This window comes from Macaca mulatta, chromosome 4 (assembly GCF_049350105.2).
Source record: "Macaca mulatta isolate MMU2019108-1 chromosome 4, T2T-MMU8v2.0, whole genome shotgun sequence".
NCBI lineage: Eukaryota > Metazoa > Chordata > Mammalia > Primates > Cercopithecidae > Macaca > Macaca mulatta.
This window is the reverse complement of record NC_133409.1, coordinates 75,742,501-75,760,973: the sequence shown is the minus strand read 5'-3', so window position 1 is coordinate 75,760,973 and position 18,473 is coordinate 75,742,501. Positions and strand designations below refer to the sequence as shown.

At 40.5% G+C, this 18,473-nt stretch overlaps 1 protein-coding gene across 25 annotated transcripts in view; it reads right to left on the bottom strand.

Annotated features, from left to right (window-relative positions):
• Positions 1-18,473, bottom strand: part of ARID1B (AT-rich interaction domain 1B) — a 448,289-nt gene that overhangs the window by 306,498 nt on the left and 123,318 nt on the right. For all 25 annotated transcript variants that reach the window (XR_013416263.1, XR_013416264.1, XR_013416265.1 and 22 more), the window contains exon 3: positions 14,863-15,012. Coding sequence is in view for 21 of the 25 variants with exons in the window: in XM_028847283.2 (XP_028703116.2) it covers positions 14,863-15,012 (150 nt within the window). In the remaining 4 variants the exon portion in view is untranslated. The remainder of the gene's footprint in view (positions 1-14,862; positions 15,013-18,473) is intronic.

Genomic DNA, 18,473 nt, shown 5'->3' with positions numbered 1-18,473 from the left:
AAAATGTGCCTGTTCTTTTTTTTTTTTTTTTGAGACAGAGTCTTGCTCTCTCACCAAGGCTGGAATGTAGTGGCACGATCTCAGCTCACTGCAACCTCTGCCGCCCGGGTTCAAGTGATTCTCCTGCCTCAGCCTCCTAAGTAGATGAGACTACAGATGCGCGCGACCACACCTGTTTAATTCTTTATATTTTTAGTAGAGACAGGGTTTCACCATGTTGGCCAGGCTGGTCTCGAACTCCTGACCTCAGGTGATCCACCCACCTCGGCTTCCCAAAGGGCTGGCATTACAGGCATGAGCCACTGTGCCTGGCCTAAAATGTGCCTGTTCTTTTGCCCAGCAATTCTATTGAAGAAGAAAGCCTGTTTGCTCACATACACGCAACTATACTGCACAAAAGAACCAGCTATGAAAGCATTCAACAAAGCACTATCTGCAATTCCAAAGAAATCACAAAATTTAAATACCCAGCAGTAAACGTTTATCTTCTTCAACACTGTAAAGTATATTTACTATGTTTCAGCAAATAAAAAAGATTTTTTGAATGATTAAATCAACAATTTTCAACATGTTTACTAAGTTTCTAGTTTGTGCAGGCATTGACCTAGGTGCTGGGGACACAACAATGACAAAACAAAGTCCTTCCACTCATAAATCTTATTTTCTTAAGGGGAAACCACACACAATATTAAAAAAAAAAAAAAAGAAAAGAAAGAAAGAAAAGAAAAGAAAAAGAGTGGGCTTGACAGAGAAGAACCAAAGATTTCAAAGTGTCAGGAAGGATGGATTGACATACATATTGTTGGGATGGGGGAAAATATAGACAGGGCAGGTTTGTGGATAAAGGGCTGAGTGGCCAGAGGCCTGCTTTGGATATACTGATTTTCCCAAGCCTGTTGGGCATTCAAATTAGTGATTACCTGCAGGAGCTGGACATACATAGATGCAGAAACGACAAGACAGGTCCAAGTTGCAAAAGTACATATGAAAGTCACAAGCCTCCAGATACTTAAAGTTTTGAGAGTAAAAGAAATCATACAGGTAAGGTGGGTAGAGCCACAAAAAAAGAGGGGCCAACACTGAGCCCTGGTCATGGGCCAGTATTTGGAGGCCAGAGAGATAAAGAAAATCTAGCAAAGAAAGGCAAGGAGCAGCCACAAAGTAGGAAGAGAGCCAGGAGAGGGTGGCGTCCCAGGAACCAGGCAAGACAGGTGCTCCGAGGAGGAAGATACCATCAACTGCGTGGAATGCTCATGACAGGCGAAGGATGGAAGGAATGACTATCACCCATCGGCTAAATAACAGAACACTGGAGGCTTTGAAAAGAGCTGTTTCATACCGCATGACCTCACTCAAATGTGGCCTCTAGAAAAGGTGATCTCAGAAGTAGAGTGGAATGGGGGCACCACGGGCTGGGAAGGGCTGGGAGTTAGGGAGTGGAGAGTGGAATGGGGGTACCATGGGCTGGGAAGGGCTGGGAGTTAGGGAGTGGAGAGTGGAATGGGGGTACCATGGGCTGGGAAGGGCTGGGAGTTAGGGAGTGGAGAGTGGAATGGGGGTACCATGGGCTGGGATGGGCTGGTTGTTGGGAAGTGGAGAGTGGGATGGGGGCACCACGGGCTGGAATGGGCTGGGAGTTGGGAAGTAGATAGTAGGATGGTGGCTCACGGGCTGGGATGGGCTGGTTTTTGGGAAGTAGAGAGTGGGATGGTGGTTCACAGGCTGGGGTGAGCTGGTTTTTGGGAAGTAGAGAGTGGGATGGTGGTTCACGGGCTGGGGTGGGCTGGGAGTTCGGGAGTGGAGAGTGGAATGGGGGTACCATGGGATGGGATGGGCTGGTTGTTGGGAAGTGGAGAGTGGGACTGGTGGCTCACGGGCTGGGGCGGGCTGGTTGTTGGGAAGTGAAGAGTGTGATGGAGGCACCACGGGCTGGGATGGGCTGGTTGTTGGGAAGTGGATGGTAGGATAGTGGCTCACTGGATGGGTGGGGGTGCTGGTTATTGGGAAGTACAGAGTGGAATGGAGGCACGATGGGCTGGTTGTTGGGAAGTGGATAGTAGGCCTGGGGCAGGCTGGCTGTTGGGAAGTGGAGAGTGGGATGGAGGCACCACAGGCTGGGTTGGGCTGGTTGCTGGGAAGTGGATGGGAGGATGGTGGCTCACTGGCTGGGTGGGGGTGCTGGTTATTGGGAAGTAGAGAGTGGAATGGGGGCATGATGGGCTGGGAGCTGGGAAGTAGATAGTAGGATGGTGGCTCACAGGCTGGGGTAGGCTGGTTGTTGGGAAGTGGAGAGTGGGATCTTCATGTTTCAGCAAATAAAAAAGATTTTTTGAATGATTAAATCAACAATTTTCAACATGTTTACTAAGTTTCTAGTTTGTGCAGGCATTGACCTAGGTGTTGGGGACACAACAATGACAAAACAAAGTCCTTAGTAGGATGGGAAGTCCCATAATAGGATGGGAAGAATAAGTTCAAGAGATCTATTGTACAACATGGTGACTGTAGTTAGTAATATACTGTATTCTTGAAAAATGTTGCCAGGCGCAGTGGCTCACACCTTTAATCCCAGCACTTTGGGAGGCTGAGGCAGGCAGATCACGAGGTCAGGAGTTCAAGACCAGCTTGGCCAATATGGTGAAACTCTGTCTCTACTAAAAATATAAAAAAATTAGCCAGACATGGTGGTGCGTGCCTGTAGTCCCAGCTACTCAAGAGGCTAAGGCAGAAGAATAGCGTGAACCCGGGAGGCGGAGGTTGCAGTGAGCACAGATCGCGCCACTGTACTCCAGCCCGGGTGACAGAGAGAGACTCCATCTCAAAAAAAAGAAAAAAGAAAAACGTTGAGAGGATATAAAGTGTTCCTACCACAAAAATGGTTAATTATGTGAGGTAATGTATATGTTAATTAGCTAGATGTATTCATTCTACAATGTAGTATATATACTTCAAAACATCACATTGTACACAGTAAAGACATACAGTTTTACCTCTCAATTTACAAAGAAAGTGGAAAAAAAAAAGAAAGTATGAAAAGAGTCGTTTCAATAGAATAGTTGAAATAGTTGAATATTGAAATAGTTTCAATAGAATAGTTGGGACACTAGCAAGTGGAGAGTACCAGAAAAGAGAAAAACAGGCTGATTTTGGTCAAGAAATGTGTTTTTGTTTCGTTTTGTTTTGTTTGGGGTGGGAGAAATGATGGCATGTTTAAATGGCAATGGGAAGGACAGAGAAACGGATGGTGTGGGGAAAAACCAAGAACTTGAGTGGACCAGGGGCACGGGGCAGCCTTCCAGAGGAACAAGGAGATTTCTGGCAGAGTGTGTACATCACAGAAGGCAGACGTGATAGGCAGACCCAGGCTAGCTGGTACCTGTAAGTTCTCCTAATTGCTTGTTTTGATTTCTTCAATGAAACAGGAAGCAGCCTCACTAGCTCAGAGTGAGGAGCAGGGCTTAAGCCTTTTGGGTTTGAAGACAGAGGGGGATTTGAAATAGCCTTAGGGAAATGCAAAGTTACAAGGCAAGGATGATCTCACATCAGTGGTCACCAACTCAAAGGAATAGCAGGGTCTTCCCTCCCTCTTTCCCCATCCCACTCACTGGGCATGAAGCTGTACTTCATCAGGCTTGCATAAATAGGTTTATAAGATGGGGCTGGCAAGTATTTAAGAGTACATGCAGGAGAGTGAGGGCAAGTATAATGATGGGCTTGGAATTTTAGTTGGGTAAGGAAGAAAGTGATGACAGGAGGGGCATGAGAAACAGTTAAAAAAAAAAAAAGGATTGACTGACTATTTCATTTAGTTTGAAGAACTGAGCCACTATTTTAGATATTTTGATCAATAGAGACATTGAGAGCATCTATCTGCTATACCACTGGAACGGGTAATTCCTTACATTGTATAATAGGTAACGTGGAATCCTTTACACATTTAAGAATATTATATATGTGCTCCATGCTTATGTAGACAATTTAGAAAATACAAATAAGGCAAAGGAAAAGAAATCTTTACTTTCTTACCAGTTTTTACTATGTATTTGTATTTCATTTACAAATTTATAACATTTCCAGACTTTTGGATAACTTACCTTTTCTTTTTACCAACTCTGTGAGCATGTTATTTAAAGTGGTCTTCTATATTTTCATTTCTATAATTACTTGTGTGGTGACTGAGCCATGGGCTCTCTGCCTGCTGGTGGTTTTGAGCTGTTCGTCCCACACATCTGTAGCAGCCTCATTTGCACCTATGGAGTCCATGGCTACCACACACCCAGGCACAAGCCTCTGACTCCCTCACAAGCCTTCTAATGGAGAAGAGCCTGAGCATTTACTTAAGAGAAACACAAACGTGTTATAGGCGGCTTTCCGTCCTTTCCTACCTCTTCCCAGTACACTCAGGGCATTATACTCATGGTTGAAATTTTATACATAGGTAACTCACTTTACGTCTGAATTTCAGAACCATTAAGGACATATATAACACATGCAGTGACAGGATTTCAAGGGAGCAGTTAGTTGTCACAGGGACACAGAAATGCATTTAAACAGTGGCTGTAGGGTAGGAATGCTAGCTTATCTTGCAAAGTGTAAGAGTGAGTGATAGAAAAGATCAGCATGCCACAGCCCACACTACTTTCAAAAGTGCCAACATTCGGGTATATTTAAAAACAAAGCAAAAAAAAAACAAAAAAAACAAAAAACTAATTATTTAGCTGAGTCTAGAACGCAACACCATTTTGCAAATAAGAACAAGGTGTTCTTAAAATCATCTTATGACATAATAAATCTTCCAGAAACAAAGCCATCAAGTATATTGAGGGAAGATTATACTTTGCTTTGCACAGAACTTTGCCAACAGTTGCTCACCATTTCAAAAGACGACATCACCACTGACAACCCTGTTTGAGACATCTGAGTTGCCAATACAACATTCCTGCATCAATCTCATTTTGTAGCTGTCAAGTTCACAGCGATCACACGTATACATCAAGCATCTATTTCACAAGTCTTCTAAAGTAGTATGCCTAAACGTTTGCTTAATCAAGCATACAATATTACAAACTTCTTTCTTTTCATTTTCCATATACAGTCAGTGCATTATTCTAATTTTGTTTAAAATTTTGTGTGTGGAGAGTTCACATTATCTAAGAACTTTATTTTAAAAGAATAAGGGAGACACTAGAAAAGTCTGATTCAAAACAATGAAGGTATTATCTATATGTTCTAAATGATCTATCATAAATATTACATATTGGTATGGTTTCCAATTGTATAAAGGATAGCAAAGAAACAACTAGAAAATATGAAACTACCAGTTCCAGCAGTATGGCGGATTAGATGCTCTAAATAGCTATCGATTGAAAAACCCGAAATAGTGGATAAAACGCCTTTTCTAACCCTTTTTAAATGAATCCCAGACTTGCCATAAATGTGAGTGACACGAAGAACACCTAGAGAGCAAACTGAGAACAGAGAAACCAAGACAGCGGTAGAAGCTGACTTTTGCTATAGAGTCTAACTTTCCCTTTGATGACTATACGAGGAACAGGGAAAGGAGAGGAAGTCCAGGGCCTGCCAAAAGGGAGTAAAATACAAGACAATACCTCTCAGTTAAATTAAGGACCAAGAAGGGCTATACCCATCATTTAAGAGCTTGCAAACCCACTAAACAGAAAAGAGAAATACCTTTCTTGAACTTGATATGCTGAGGTATGAGGACTTTTTAAAGTGGCTCCTTTAAGAAACAGCAACCACAAGCTAACCATCACCAGGGTATCCGGTCAAAATTAACACTTCATGGTGCGGTCTACAAAACCTCAAGAAGATATTTCATTTAGAACGGCCCCAGAGACCATCATCACCTAAACCCTCTAATCAATCTTAACTTCACTGTTGTGGGACGACCAAACATTACGCTCCATCTGATACAATAAACCCACAGCATTGCCTCTGAAGCATCTAGAACAAGTCAGTCAGAAATGATGGATAACAACCACCCCAAACCCAGAGGCCTAGGGTCACCAGCATGTGTTGTGCTCACCAATGTAGTTTGTGAGGAATCTGGACAGCGTACAAAGGGAAGCTTTATCTGTCCATCACAACGTCTCTTCAGCCTCAGCTGTAGCTGATGGTCACAAGAAAGGCGGGGGCTAGAACCACCTGGAGGCTCTTCACTCAAAAGGAGGATCACAGACCCATCCTGTGAACAAGAGCAGGCCTAAAATGTTGGGAACATAATTTACAATGACCACAGACAAAATGTTAATCTTCAAGCCTGTGGATCTAACTTGCAATGTATAGGAAACAGATGAGCAAGTTAAGCCACATCAAGAGAAAATAAGCAGACAAAGTCATTCCACAGGACAGCTGATCCAGGATTTTCAAGATGTCAAAGCACAAATTTGGGGGAGGAGAAACTGTCCTAGATAAAAAGGCTTTAGAACCAAATCAATGTAATAAATCTTGTTTAAATTTTGCTTGAAACAAATGATATAGAAGGGTATTCTGAAGACAACTGGGGCTATCTGAACATGGTTAGGTTTGTAGACAAGTGGAATTATATTTAATTTAATAAGACGTGGTGACAGCGCTGCTGTTATATAAGAAATACCCTTGTCCAGACGCAGTGACTCCCGCCTGTAATCCCAGCACTTTGGGAGGCCGAGGTGGGCGGATCACGAGGTCAGGAAATCAAGACCATCCTGGCCAACATCATGAAACCCCATCTCTACTAAAAACACAAAAATTAGCCAGGCACGGTGGTGCACACCTGTAGTCCCAGGTACTCGGGGCTGAGGCAGGAGAATTGCTTGAATTCGGGAGGCAGAGGCTGCAGTGAGCCAAGATTGCACCATTGCACTCCAGGCTGCGCGACAGAGTGAGACTCTGTCTCAAAAAAAAAAAAAAAAAGAAAAAGAAAACGAAGAAAAAAAAGAAATGCCCTTACATTTCATACACACATACAGAACTATTTTGCGGAGAAAAGTTGTATCTGTGACTTAAAATACTTTGAAGAAAGTCGGAAGAGGAGGAAAAGATGAGACAGGGAAGCAAATGTGGTAAAATATTGGTAATATTAAAACCAGGTGAGGGCATAGGAGTGGTCATTATGTCATTCTGTGTATCTGTATATTAAGAATCTTCTTGTAATAAAACTTTCACAAAATCAAACACAAAACATTGTTTGAAAGGACTGGTACCCATTGGCAACTGGCAAAAGCAAAGACCCATCAATCCTTCTGAGGAAACAGAATGCAAACCCAGGCCCCAATAAAACTGTCTTCAAAAAATACAAGGAATGAAGAAAAAGAAAAAAAATTCTAGAACTAAAAGAAAACAAAAATGATGCATATCAAAATTTGAAAGATTCAGCCAAAGCAGTACTTAAGAGAAAAAATTTTAGTCTCATATTTAGCTTCATCAACAAAAAAGGTTCAAATAAGCATTCATTTGAGTGGGGGTGGGGGAGGAAGAACAACAAAATAAACATTAATAAAGGAGAAAGCAAGACGTAATCAAGGTGAGAGAAGAACTTCATTAAGTTTGTTTACAAGGACACACAATAGAGACAATAAAGACCAAGTCACTTTGGAAAGGGTTTTACCAAGAATAAAAGATGAAAAACCATTATGAATTAAAATGCCTTAACTCTGGATGGTACAGAGATTAAAGTAATAAAGACTATTACGAACTTTATGTTAATAAAGTTGAAAAATTATATGAAATGGACAAATTCTTATACATAGGAATATATATGGCAATACTCACACAAGAAGAAATTTTTAACTTGAATATGCCTATATTGACAAAAGAAATGAAATCAAAAATTTTAAATGGCTGCGCACAGTAGTTCATGCCTGTAATCCCAGCACTTTGGGAGACCAAGGTAGGAGGATCACTTGAGGCCAAGAGTTTGAGACCAGCCTGGGCAACAGAACAAGACCTCATCTCTACTAAAGTTAAAAAATCAGGGATAAGACAAAAGGTAAAAATCAAAAGCTACACAACCCTTTATAGCTTTATAAACACTTTTACCATTCAGAGAACAGATAACAACACAAACTCTTTTAGTAAATTAAAAAAGGGACTCATCTTTTTTTTTTTTTTTTGAGACAGTCTTGCTCTGTCGCCCAGGCTACAGTGCAGTGGTGCGACCTTGACTCACCGCAACCTCTGCCTCCCAGGTTCAAGCAATTCTCGTGCCTCAGCCTCCCAAGCAGCTGGGATAACAGGTGTGTGCCAATACACCTGGTTAATGTTTTTTGCACTTTTAATAGAGATGGGATTTCACCATGTTGACCAGGCTGGTCTCGAACTCCTGACCTCAGGTGATCTGCCCTCCCAAAGTGATGGAATTACAGGTGTGAGCCACCACGCCTGGCCTCCAATTCATTTTCAAAGCTCAAAAAGTACAGATACCAAAACCTAACAAGGATAATTACAGTTCAATCTAATTCATGAATTTCTGATTCAAGAAACCTAAAACAAATGTTAGTAAACTGAATCCAGTGATGAATAAAAAAGATAATATATCATGAAGCTATGTTTATTATAGAATGCAAGTTTTGTTTGATACTTAAAAGGTAATTTATCTCAAAAACAGATTATAAGTAAAATCAAAGTGATCACCTCGATACCTACAAAAAAGACAGAAGATAAAATTCAGTATCCACTCATGAAAAAATCTCTTCGCAAACTAGAAAAGAAGGGAACTTCCTTAGCCCAACAGTGGACAGCTACAAAAAGACAGGGAAAAGAGAAAAGAAAGAAAAGAAAGGGGAAACACTGTATTAAACGATGAAATGCTGGAAGCCTTCATTTAATCAGGGATAACACAGGAATGGCCAGATGTTTCAAAGAATGCGTACAGAGGAGCCAGTCTGCAGAAAGGCAAAAAAGTAGGAAGGCAGTGATTTTTTAAAGTTTTATTTTAATGAAAAAAACCTCAGATTTCGCAAATGACTAGAAGTAGCAGAATTCACAAGAATTTAAAAGGTGGCTGGACACACAGACACAGAAAGTTAATATACAAAGTCTGTTACAATTGTATACAACAGTAACAATGAGAAAATGTAATTTTTTAAAGGATACAATTTACAATAGCAACAAAAAATAAGGTACATAGGAATAATGCTAACAAAAGCAATACAGCAGCCATTTTTTGAAGAATATTATAAAATAAATTGAAAAGTACCTGAACAAGTGGAGAGATGGAAAGCTATCCCACGCAGGAGAGGCAGGGATGGTGGAGTGGAAATGTGCGAAGGCAAGCAAAGGAAAACCAGACAGAAGAGCAAGCAGACTGCACAGCTCCTACAGCACAGCAACAGTGCCTGAAACAACAGGCACCTAGGGCCACTTGTTGACGACAAAAATGACAAACCATCCCCGCTTCTTTTTCTAAGTGGCTGGAGCTTTTTTTTTTTTTTTTTTTGAGATGGAGTTTCACTCTTGTTGCCCAGGCTGGAGTGCAATGGCGCGACCTCAGCTCATCACAACCTCCGCCTCCCGAGTTCAAGCGATTCTTCTGCCTCAGCCTCCTGAGTAGCTGGGATTACAGACACGCCTCCACGCCTGGCTAATTTTGTATTTTTAGTAGAGACAGGGTTTTTCCATGTTGGTCAGGCTGGTCTCGAACTCCCGACCTCAGGTGATCCACCCGCCTTGGCCTCCCAAAGTGCTGGGATTACAGGCATGTGGTGACTGGTGCTTCTTTACCAATGACAACCCTGCCCCACTTCAATCCTCCTGTCTCCTAGATAAAAATTAAAATACCTAATCACAAAAGTAGCCCCAGCTTCTTGAGAGCAGCCAGTTGAGGACCACCCCTCAAGATGCCACCCCCTCTTAGACTCATCTAACACACACCCCAACGCTCCTACAGCCCCACCTCCCCGTTTCCACAGTGCTCCTGGGGCTCCTCAGGACCGCATCCCCCCTGGCCTGCAGCCACCTGAGCTAAACAAACCCATCTTTTTATTACAGGGATATTTCTCATCTTTGGTCAGCGGGCTCCAAAAAGGAAAAAGCTATTCAAGTAAAGTGCTTCTGCGTGTCTTATCGTTATTCTTTTCCAAGTGCCCTGTTTCACAGAAGATCCCATTATAACAATAACAAAAGATAAAATTCTTAGAACATAGTGTGATAAAAAAGAAAAAGTTTATGTGAAAAAATAAGCACATACAAATAGCAAAAGGAAAAAGAAAACCAACAACTGAAAAAGAAGGATAATGAGGATATACTACCCCTATCAGATACTAAAAGACAATAGAGAAACAGTACAGTACTAATGCATTAATAGAAGAACCAATGGAAAATAACAGAAATCCCAAAATGACCCCAAACACCATACACCTAAGGAAATTTAGTTAATGATTTTACTGGCATCTCCAGTTGATGGGGAAAGATAGTTGCAATGGTTAATTTTACACGTGATCTTGGAAGGTACTGTAAGTGAAATTAACAATTTCAACTGGAGACTCTGAGAATAACAGCTTGCTCTCCATAATGTGGGTGGGCCTTATCCATTTAGTTTGAAGGCCTAACTAGAATCAAAAGACCAGCCCCATCTAAGCAAGAAGGAATTACCCAGCAAGCTGCCTTTGACTTCATCAGACCATCGGCTCACCACCTGCCAGCCCATACTGCAGGTTTCGGAAACGAAAACTCCGTAAGCATATGAGCCAATTCCTTATAATAAATCTCCGTGTGTGTGTGTGTGTGTGTGTGTGTGTGTGTGTGTGTGTGTGTGTGTGTGTGTGTGTGTGTGTGTGTATGTATTTGTGTGTCCACGCACGTGCACGTGTGAGCACAATTGATTCTATTCTATTATTCTACTCTATTGATTCTGCCTCTGGAGCTAATAACTCATATTACAGACAAAGGCCCAGTCTCCCTAATATACAAAGGGTTTTTAAAATTATTTTTAAAGACCAACAACTGAAGAGAGAAAATTCAAAATAAAAATATATAAATTTACAGTTCCGGAGAAAGGAAACAGAAATGCTTTTAAATACACAAGACAACACTCAACATTACTCACAACAAGATAAATGTAAACTAAAACTATATGCTTAGAAAAAGAAGTGTTTCAGATTTTGGGATATTTGCATATATACAAACGAGATATCTTAGAGATGGAATCTAAGACTAAACATGAAATTCATTATGTTTCAAATGTGTCTTACATATATGGCCTGAAGGCAATTTTATGCAATATTTTAAAATAATTGTGCGACTGAAACGATGTTTTACATGTGTTTTGAGTGTGACCCATCACATGAGGTCAGGTATGGAATTTTCCACTTGCGGGGTCATGTTGGCACCCAGAAAGTTTCAGATTTTATAGCATTTCATATTTCAGACATTGGGATTTAGAATGCTCAATATGTACCAGATGGGCAAAAATCCAGAAACTTTGTAAAATCACGCTACTAACACATATGTAGGAAGAGTCCTCTCACGTGCAGATAGGAGTGTGAATTGGCTACAACCTGCAATACCCACTGGGAATGCAAATGCACACACCCTTTGCCCAGCACTGTGGCTTCCCGAATTCATCCTGCAGATATTACTGCCCGCTTATGAAATGACACCTACACAAAGTTTAGCATGGCATCATTGTTTCAATTCAAATAACCAGCACTAATCTAAATGTTCCTCAAAAAGAACTGGTTAAATATATCATGGTGTGTCCATAAAATGTAATGAAGCTATAAAAAAAAAGGAGGGACTGTTGTGTGTGCTCCTTTGGAAAGATCTCCAGAAAATATATCTAAGTGAGTAAAAGAAGGGGATGAGAAAAAAAAATACATGGAAGAAGGCATATAGTATATACTATATATACACCATCATTTGTGTAAAAATAGGGTGAAAAATAAAAATACGGTGTTGTGCTTCTTGATATAAAGAAACTCAAAAAACATACAATAAACTATAAATGGTCATCCAGTCAAGAACAGGGGTGGTGACGTGGGCAGAGGGAACTAAGATGGGAAGAGACTTTTCTCAGAATCCCTTCCTTGTACTTTTTATTTTTTGAAACCAATGAATGTATTGATTAGCCAAAATATTAAACATATGAAAAATATTGAAGACACAATGTGAGGTATCTTGATGGAACCCTAAAATTACCATCTGTATCAATCGCATTAACAAGACACTACGTACTACTAATACTTGCTAACTGACTGTCTTATGCAAAAGCAAGAGATTACATAAACCACATTTGAAAACAAAAGGAAAGACTGCATAAAGAAATATTCTGGTCGTTATGAAATACTGGCTGGTTAAACTAAATATGGTTGTTTCTTAAGTTTTTAAAGGTATATGAATTCAGTGTTATTAAGATTTAGCTTGATTTTGATAATATTTTAATGGTAATTTTTACTTTGTTTCAGGATAGATTATTTAGGTTTTGGAGGTGCTAAATATATCTATAATGCCAGGTATCATTTTTTTGAAAAACTTTCCAAATCTATCTGGCCATCCAACTCCCTAAAATCCAAGACTGTTCCTGTCGAAGCAGACCATCCGATGCGGGCACCTAAACGTCTCCAACTTTCACCTCTCTACCCCACAATGAATATAACTCAGACATTTTATAGTTAGGAAGTACGAACCCAAGAACAAATTTCCAATGTATTCTGAGCAATGTTTGGTTTTATCCAGAATATGCAAAAAAACTACAATTACATTAAAAAGTCATGGTTATAGAATATATCTTACCATACAATTTATTGTATTCAAATCAATAAAATAATGATAATCAAAGCATAAGATACACTGAAACTAAGCACATTAAAATAATATTCATTAAGATTTTACCTGTAGGATGCTTTAAATATTTAAATATGAAAGATATTAAATAACTAATTGCCATGTGCTAGAAGTCATCAGTGAATAGTTTTTAAAGGAAGTAAATTTTGAGCTTGGTCTTGAAGAAAATGACAGGCATTCAGAATCCTTAATCAAATTGGTTTTATGATCAGAGATTCATTTCAGCATACTACAGTCAAATGAGTAATATAATTTATCTATTGAGTCCTTAAATTTTGATGACACGACAAAACACTCTGGGTCTACAGATATGTTCAATAAGGCTCTGAAAGCCCCTTGAAAAAGGTTTTAACTTTATCAAAACTCCAGATACCAGCCTCTCTCATCTAAAAAGAAATTATATTAAAGTGTTTTAAAATTTTCATACACTTTAATAAAAGATTTGACCTGGTAACTATGAAATGATGTACATTCCTACTGCTACAAACCCCATATGTTACCACATTTTTTTTGCGACAGAGTCTTGCTCTGTTGCAAGGCTGGCATGAAGTAGAGCGATCCCGGCTCACTGCAACCTCCACCTCCTGGGTTCAAGCTTTTAAAAACATGTATGTGAAAACAAGACTGTACTGGGTCTCAAATCCAAGCTGTTGTTTTAACATGTTTTGCTTAAAGTCATAAACTCTGTTCAGAATTCTCTGGTAAGTCACATGGAAGTGGACTCCAACAAACCCAAGAAAATATTTAAGAAACCAGCCAAACTGATTAAAATTAAGCTCCATAAATTTATTTATATTGCTTAATATCCACGATCTATTCAAGCCACAAAAGAAGTCCTTCAAAAAGGAAAAAGTCGACGCTACGTGTCCATCTTCTCTTTGCTACCTCACCACACAAAAGAGAAGGAAGAAAGTATTAAAGTGGAAAACTATATATGTGTGTGTGTGTATACATATATATATATATATATATATATATTTTTTTTTTTTTTTTTTTTTTTTTTTTGAGACAGAGTGTCTCGCTCAGTCGCCCAGGCTGGAGTGCAGTGGCGCGATCTTGGCTCACTGCAAGCTCCACCTCCTGGGTTCAAGCCATTCTCCCGCCTCAGCCTCCTGAGTAGCTGGGACTACAGGCACCCACAACCACACCCGGCTAATTTTTTGTATTTTTAGTAGAGACGGGGTTTCACCGTGTTAGCCAGGATGGTCTTGATCTCCTGACCTCGTGATCCACCCGCCTCATCCTCCCAAAGTGCTGGGATTATAGGCTTGAGCCACCGCACCCGGTCGGAAAATTTTATTTTGATGCTTATGATTGGATGTGCTATGAACATTTTATCTGGACTCAGAGTAAGAGTCCCTCACTCACTACTACTTTTCATGTCACTCATTAGTGACAGTCTCTAAAACATAAGGAAACTGAATCATTTTATCACATAACATATATACTATTTTTCTAAAAATTCTGTAAACTTTAATATATAACCCAATAACCTAAAAGAGTATTTTAAACTAGAAACTGCTTGACATAGTTAAAGTACATGATTCCAATTAGTATTTTAATATATTGCAACTGAAGTGAATATCTACTTATAAGCGAGTTTAAAGAGAATAACACAGTCAAAGGCAACAATGTTTTCACACAGTAACACTTACCATTAAAACAAAACAAAACAAAACAAAGGTCAAGATAAAAATACCATGCATGTGCCAACTACAAGGATTAAATGATTGATAAAATCCTTCTCCTGAATAAGCCTTAACAAAGTGGCAGAGTGCTTTCTTGAAAGGTTCAGAACACAAATGACAGGGAACAAGTAATGACTGATAACTTTCTACTGCCACTAACCAATAATGCAAACAGCTATTAAACCAGTCATTCTTCTCACCCTCCAATCTCAGAAGGGGAAAAGACAGAGGGAGAGATGGGGTTAAATTAGGTTATAGTTGTGCATTTTCTCAAAACTAATTTTTTTTCCACTGAGAATATAATTTTTAATAAAGGACAGGAAGATGTTTCAGAACCAGGTCTGCCTCGGTGGAGAAAACAGGGCCCTGCGGGCCAGTGCGCTGTGCTCACCTGCTGCGGCTGGTACCTCTGCTGGGACTGGGACGGCAGATACTGCGCCTGGGGCGGGAGGTGTGGGGGCTGCGGCTGCTGGCTGTAATATGGCTGTTGGCCCTGTTGGCAGTAACCACTCACACTTTGCTGTCCATACTGAGGAGGCATCTGTCAAAAAGTCAAGCAAAGCAAATAAGAAAGTCAAAATGTGCAATTAAATAAAATTGAATATGGTTTCAATTCGGCAACATGAAGGTGGTTCTCTGCTAAGCAACTAAACTCAGTATTTGTAATCCTCTCTTCATTAGACAAATTGACATGCTGCTTTCTATTCACATACTATCAATGAAGTCAAAAGGCAATCTGACTTTGCCTTTAAAAACCATCATATTCTATCAGATAGAAACTATTGAATAATACCATAAAGACGGAGTAGGGAGGAAGTGCTAAATACTGATACTAAAAAATAGCCTCTACTAAGAAAGAGACGCATGATATGAAATCCACTCCCACCTAACAGTGAAAATTAAAATGAACTCAAATAGTCCAGGTTAACTCAGTAATACTTTATAGGAGGCTTGTGGTTGGGAATGCTTTATTATGGTATATGTTTGTTTCTAAGTTCAGAATAAAAAAGTCAGAATATACCAACTGCCTTTACAGCGCATACATACCAGTTAAATTATCAATTTTATTTACTATTTTTGCTAAGGATGGCATTTTCTTAGTTGATAAAACAGGTAACAATGTAAAGCAAGGCATATGACAGTGTAAATACCAGAGGTATAGACAAAAATGGCCTCAACCAATCTTCTCCATCTCTAATTTACATCAGCCTAAAAATGCCTGAAAGCATCGTTTAGAGGAAAATCCTTCCTCATGCAGTAAATATACCATGGATAGTATTTTTGAATTTTTTAAAATGAGAAATCTATTGCCTCTTTCTGTAATTTCAAGAGAGAGCAGGAAAGGAAAAGAAAAACAAGATATCAGGACAGCAAAAGGTACTCTAGAGACAAGAATGGCACAGTCATTTTGTTTCATACCACAATATGGCCCATTGGAGAACTTCAAGAACTGGAGCCCCATAGGCAGACACACTTACGAAATTAATGATGAGCACCAGATACGCACCTAAAACCCAACCCCACTATAGAAACGCTGAATGAGGACACAGATGAAATGGTAAAAGATGAAAGGAGTAAAACCCTTAGCCTCTCAGAAAAATCAGCACAGTAATTCCTAACACATACAATGGGGTAAAAGGGGGGAAAAAATGAAAAAGTTAAAGTTCCTATATTTCTTTCAATCCAATCCAGATTATTTTCAACATCTACCAAAAAGGATGAGAATAAATGTGACCACAATGTCTCACAGTACCTCTCATCACACAGAGCCTAAGTTGTTGGAGCAGAAAAGTCTGCATTGAAAGCCATTTAACAGCACAGTTGAATTTTTTGCTTTTATTTATTTTACAGCTTGATATCTCATAATGAATGTATGTCCCTGCCATAAGCCAAGCCAACGAATTTCCATAAAATACAACTCCACATGCTAGAATACCATATACCACTACAACACACATCCTTCCGTTCAACACCCATATGTTTGATTTGATATCTAATACTATATTTCACACAAGCATCTTTGCAGTTTGATTTAAAGCAGTTAGGATAACACTTCTGCCAGTGTTAAAATGACTGTAAAGCTCAGTCAACACAGCCAGCAACTCCCCTATGAATTGCGCTTTAATATGTTGACTTTCTGGTTACAGAAACCCTCACACACAATATGGAAGTGTTGTTTGGGGAGGGGGCGCTGTTTTCTAAGCAAGACAACAACAGGACAGATTGCAGGAACCCACTAACACTAGAGCAGCCACAAGCTGACTAGAATTTTTTACTACCTAGTCCAGCTCCAGGAAGTTTGGGTGCAGGGTGTGGGGCAAGGAGGAGGATAGGTGGGCACAGCGGAAATCTTCAATGGAGCAACCGCCTACAGAACTGAGCAAACTGAGACCTGGGTGCCCTCAAATATGCTCCTCCACAATTAAAACCAATTTGCTCTCCTTTCAGACACATGGCTCATTCATCCATTTAGGACCAACTTCACTGGCACCCACCTTCTGCGAGCCTGGGCTGAGGAAATCTGGAACAGCACAGAGGGGCTCTCCCTGAGACCTGGGGCCCGGTGCCAACCAACTGGACCCGGTCAGCTGTCCTTCAGTGGGAGCCATGACAGGACGGATTGCTCGACTCTAGTTTACCCAAAGAATCTTTGGGTTCGAAATACATGGACTCTAAGTCCAATTCCCTTTGCACGTGAGTTGTGTGAATACGGTCAATCACATGACTCTGCCTTACATCTCCAACTGCCTTCCCAAGTCATGCGGATGCCCTGCCCAGTCCCACCTGGAAGTCTATACAGGTGCCATTAAGATTTATTAAACTAGAAGTTGTAGTGCTGTCTGTAAAATATTAATTATTTCCTAAATGTTACCTTTAAAAACCAGTTTCTCAATTAGAATACCCCAGCTGACTGAAGCTGAAGTCTAACTCTTTTTTGTTTGTTTATTTGTTTGTTTGTTTAAGACAGAATTTTGCTTTCGTTGCCCAGGCTGGAGTGCAATGGAGCGATCTCAGCTCACCAAAACCTCCGCCTCTCAGGTTCAAGCTCCCGAGTGGCTCAACCTCCCGAGTGGCTGGGATTACAGTCATGCACCACCATGCCCGGCTAATTTTGTATTTTTAGTAGAGACAGGGTTTCTCCATGCTGGTCAGGCTGGTCTCGAACTCCCAAACTCAGGTGATCCGCCCATGTCAGCGTCCCAAAGTGCTGGGATTACAGATGTGAGTCACCATGCCCGGCCTAAAATCTAACTCTTTAATGATCACTATTGTTTGTGTGTTAATGCATTCAGATGCAAGGCTTTGAAAGTTCTAATATATACTGTTCAGACTTCTGAAACTAAATAGCATTATGAAACACAAATCAACAGGCTGCCCCACAAGACATGGAAGGCCCTAGAGCCTTCTGCTGGATGCTGCAGACAACAGCTCCTCTGATTTCTGGTGTCTGGGTGGCTGTCCCTCTCCTCAAAGGCCATCAGAGCACGCCAGCACTGCTCACCACTCAAGCTCAATCCCCACCCGAACCCAGTTAGGCTTCTAATGTGCTGAGGACCAAGACACCCACACACGCTGCCCGCACAATGAGGGCCCAAAGGACCGATCCGTGAGGAAAGCACCTGAGCTTCACTGTCCCAAGTTTTGCAAACCCTATTCTGATTGCTGAAGAGTTTTCAAATCGTTTAGTTATTAACCATATGCAGGATAACTAAGATAACCAGACAGTTGCATGCAAGTGACATGCAACCAACAGTTACTGAGTGCCAGCCAGCAGTTGCTGGGAGCTGGGGACACAGAGCACTGGTAGCTGAGGCAGCCCTCCCTCCCCAGTCTAACCCTAACCATGGTCATTCTCCTGCCTTGAACAACCTGATCTTATCACAGGGGAGACTGATTTAGTTATGTACTGAAACCCTTAACTACGTGTTCACGTATTTGCTGTCTGTCCTCATCACTAGAATATAAGCTCCTGGAAGAGGATCTGAGCGTCAACAAATATCT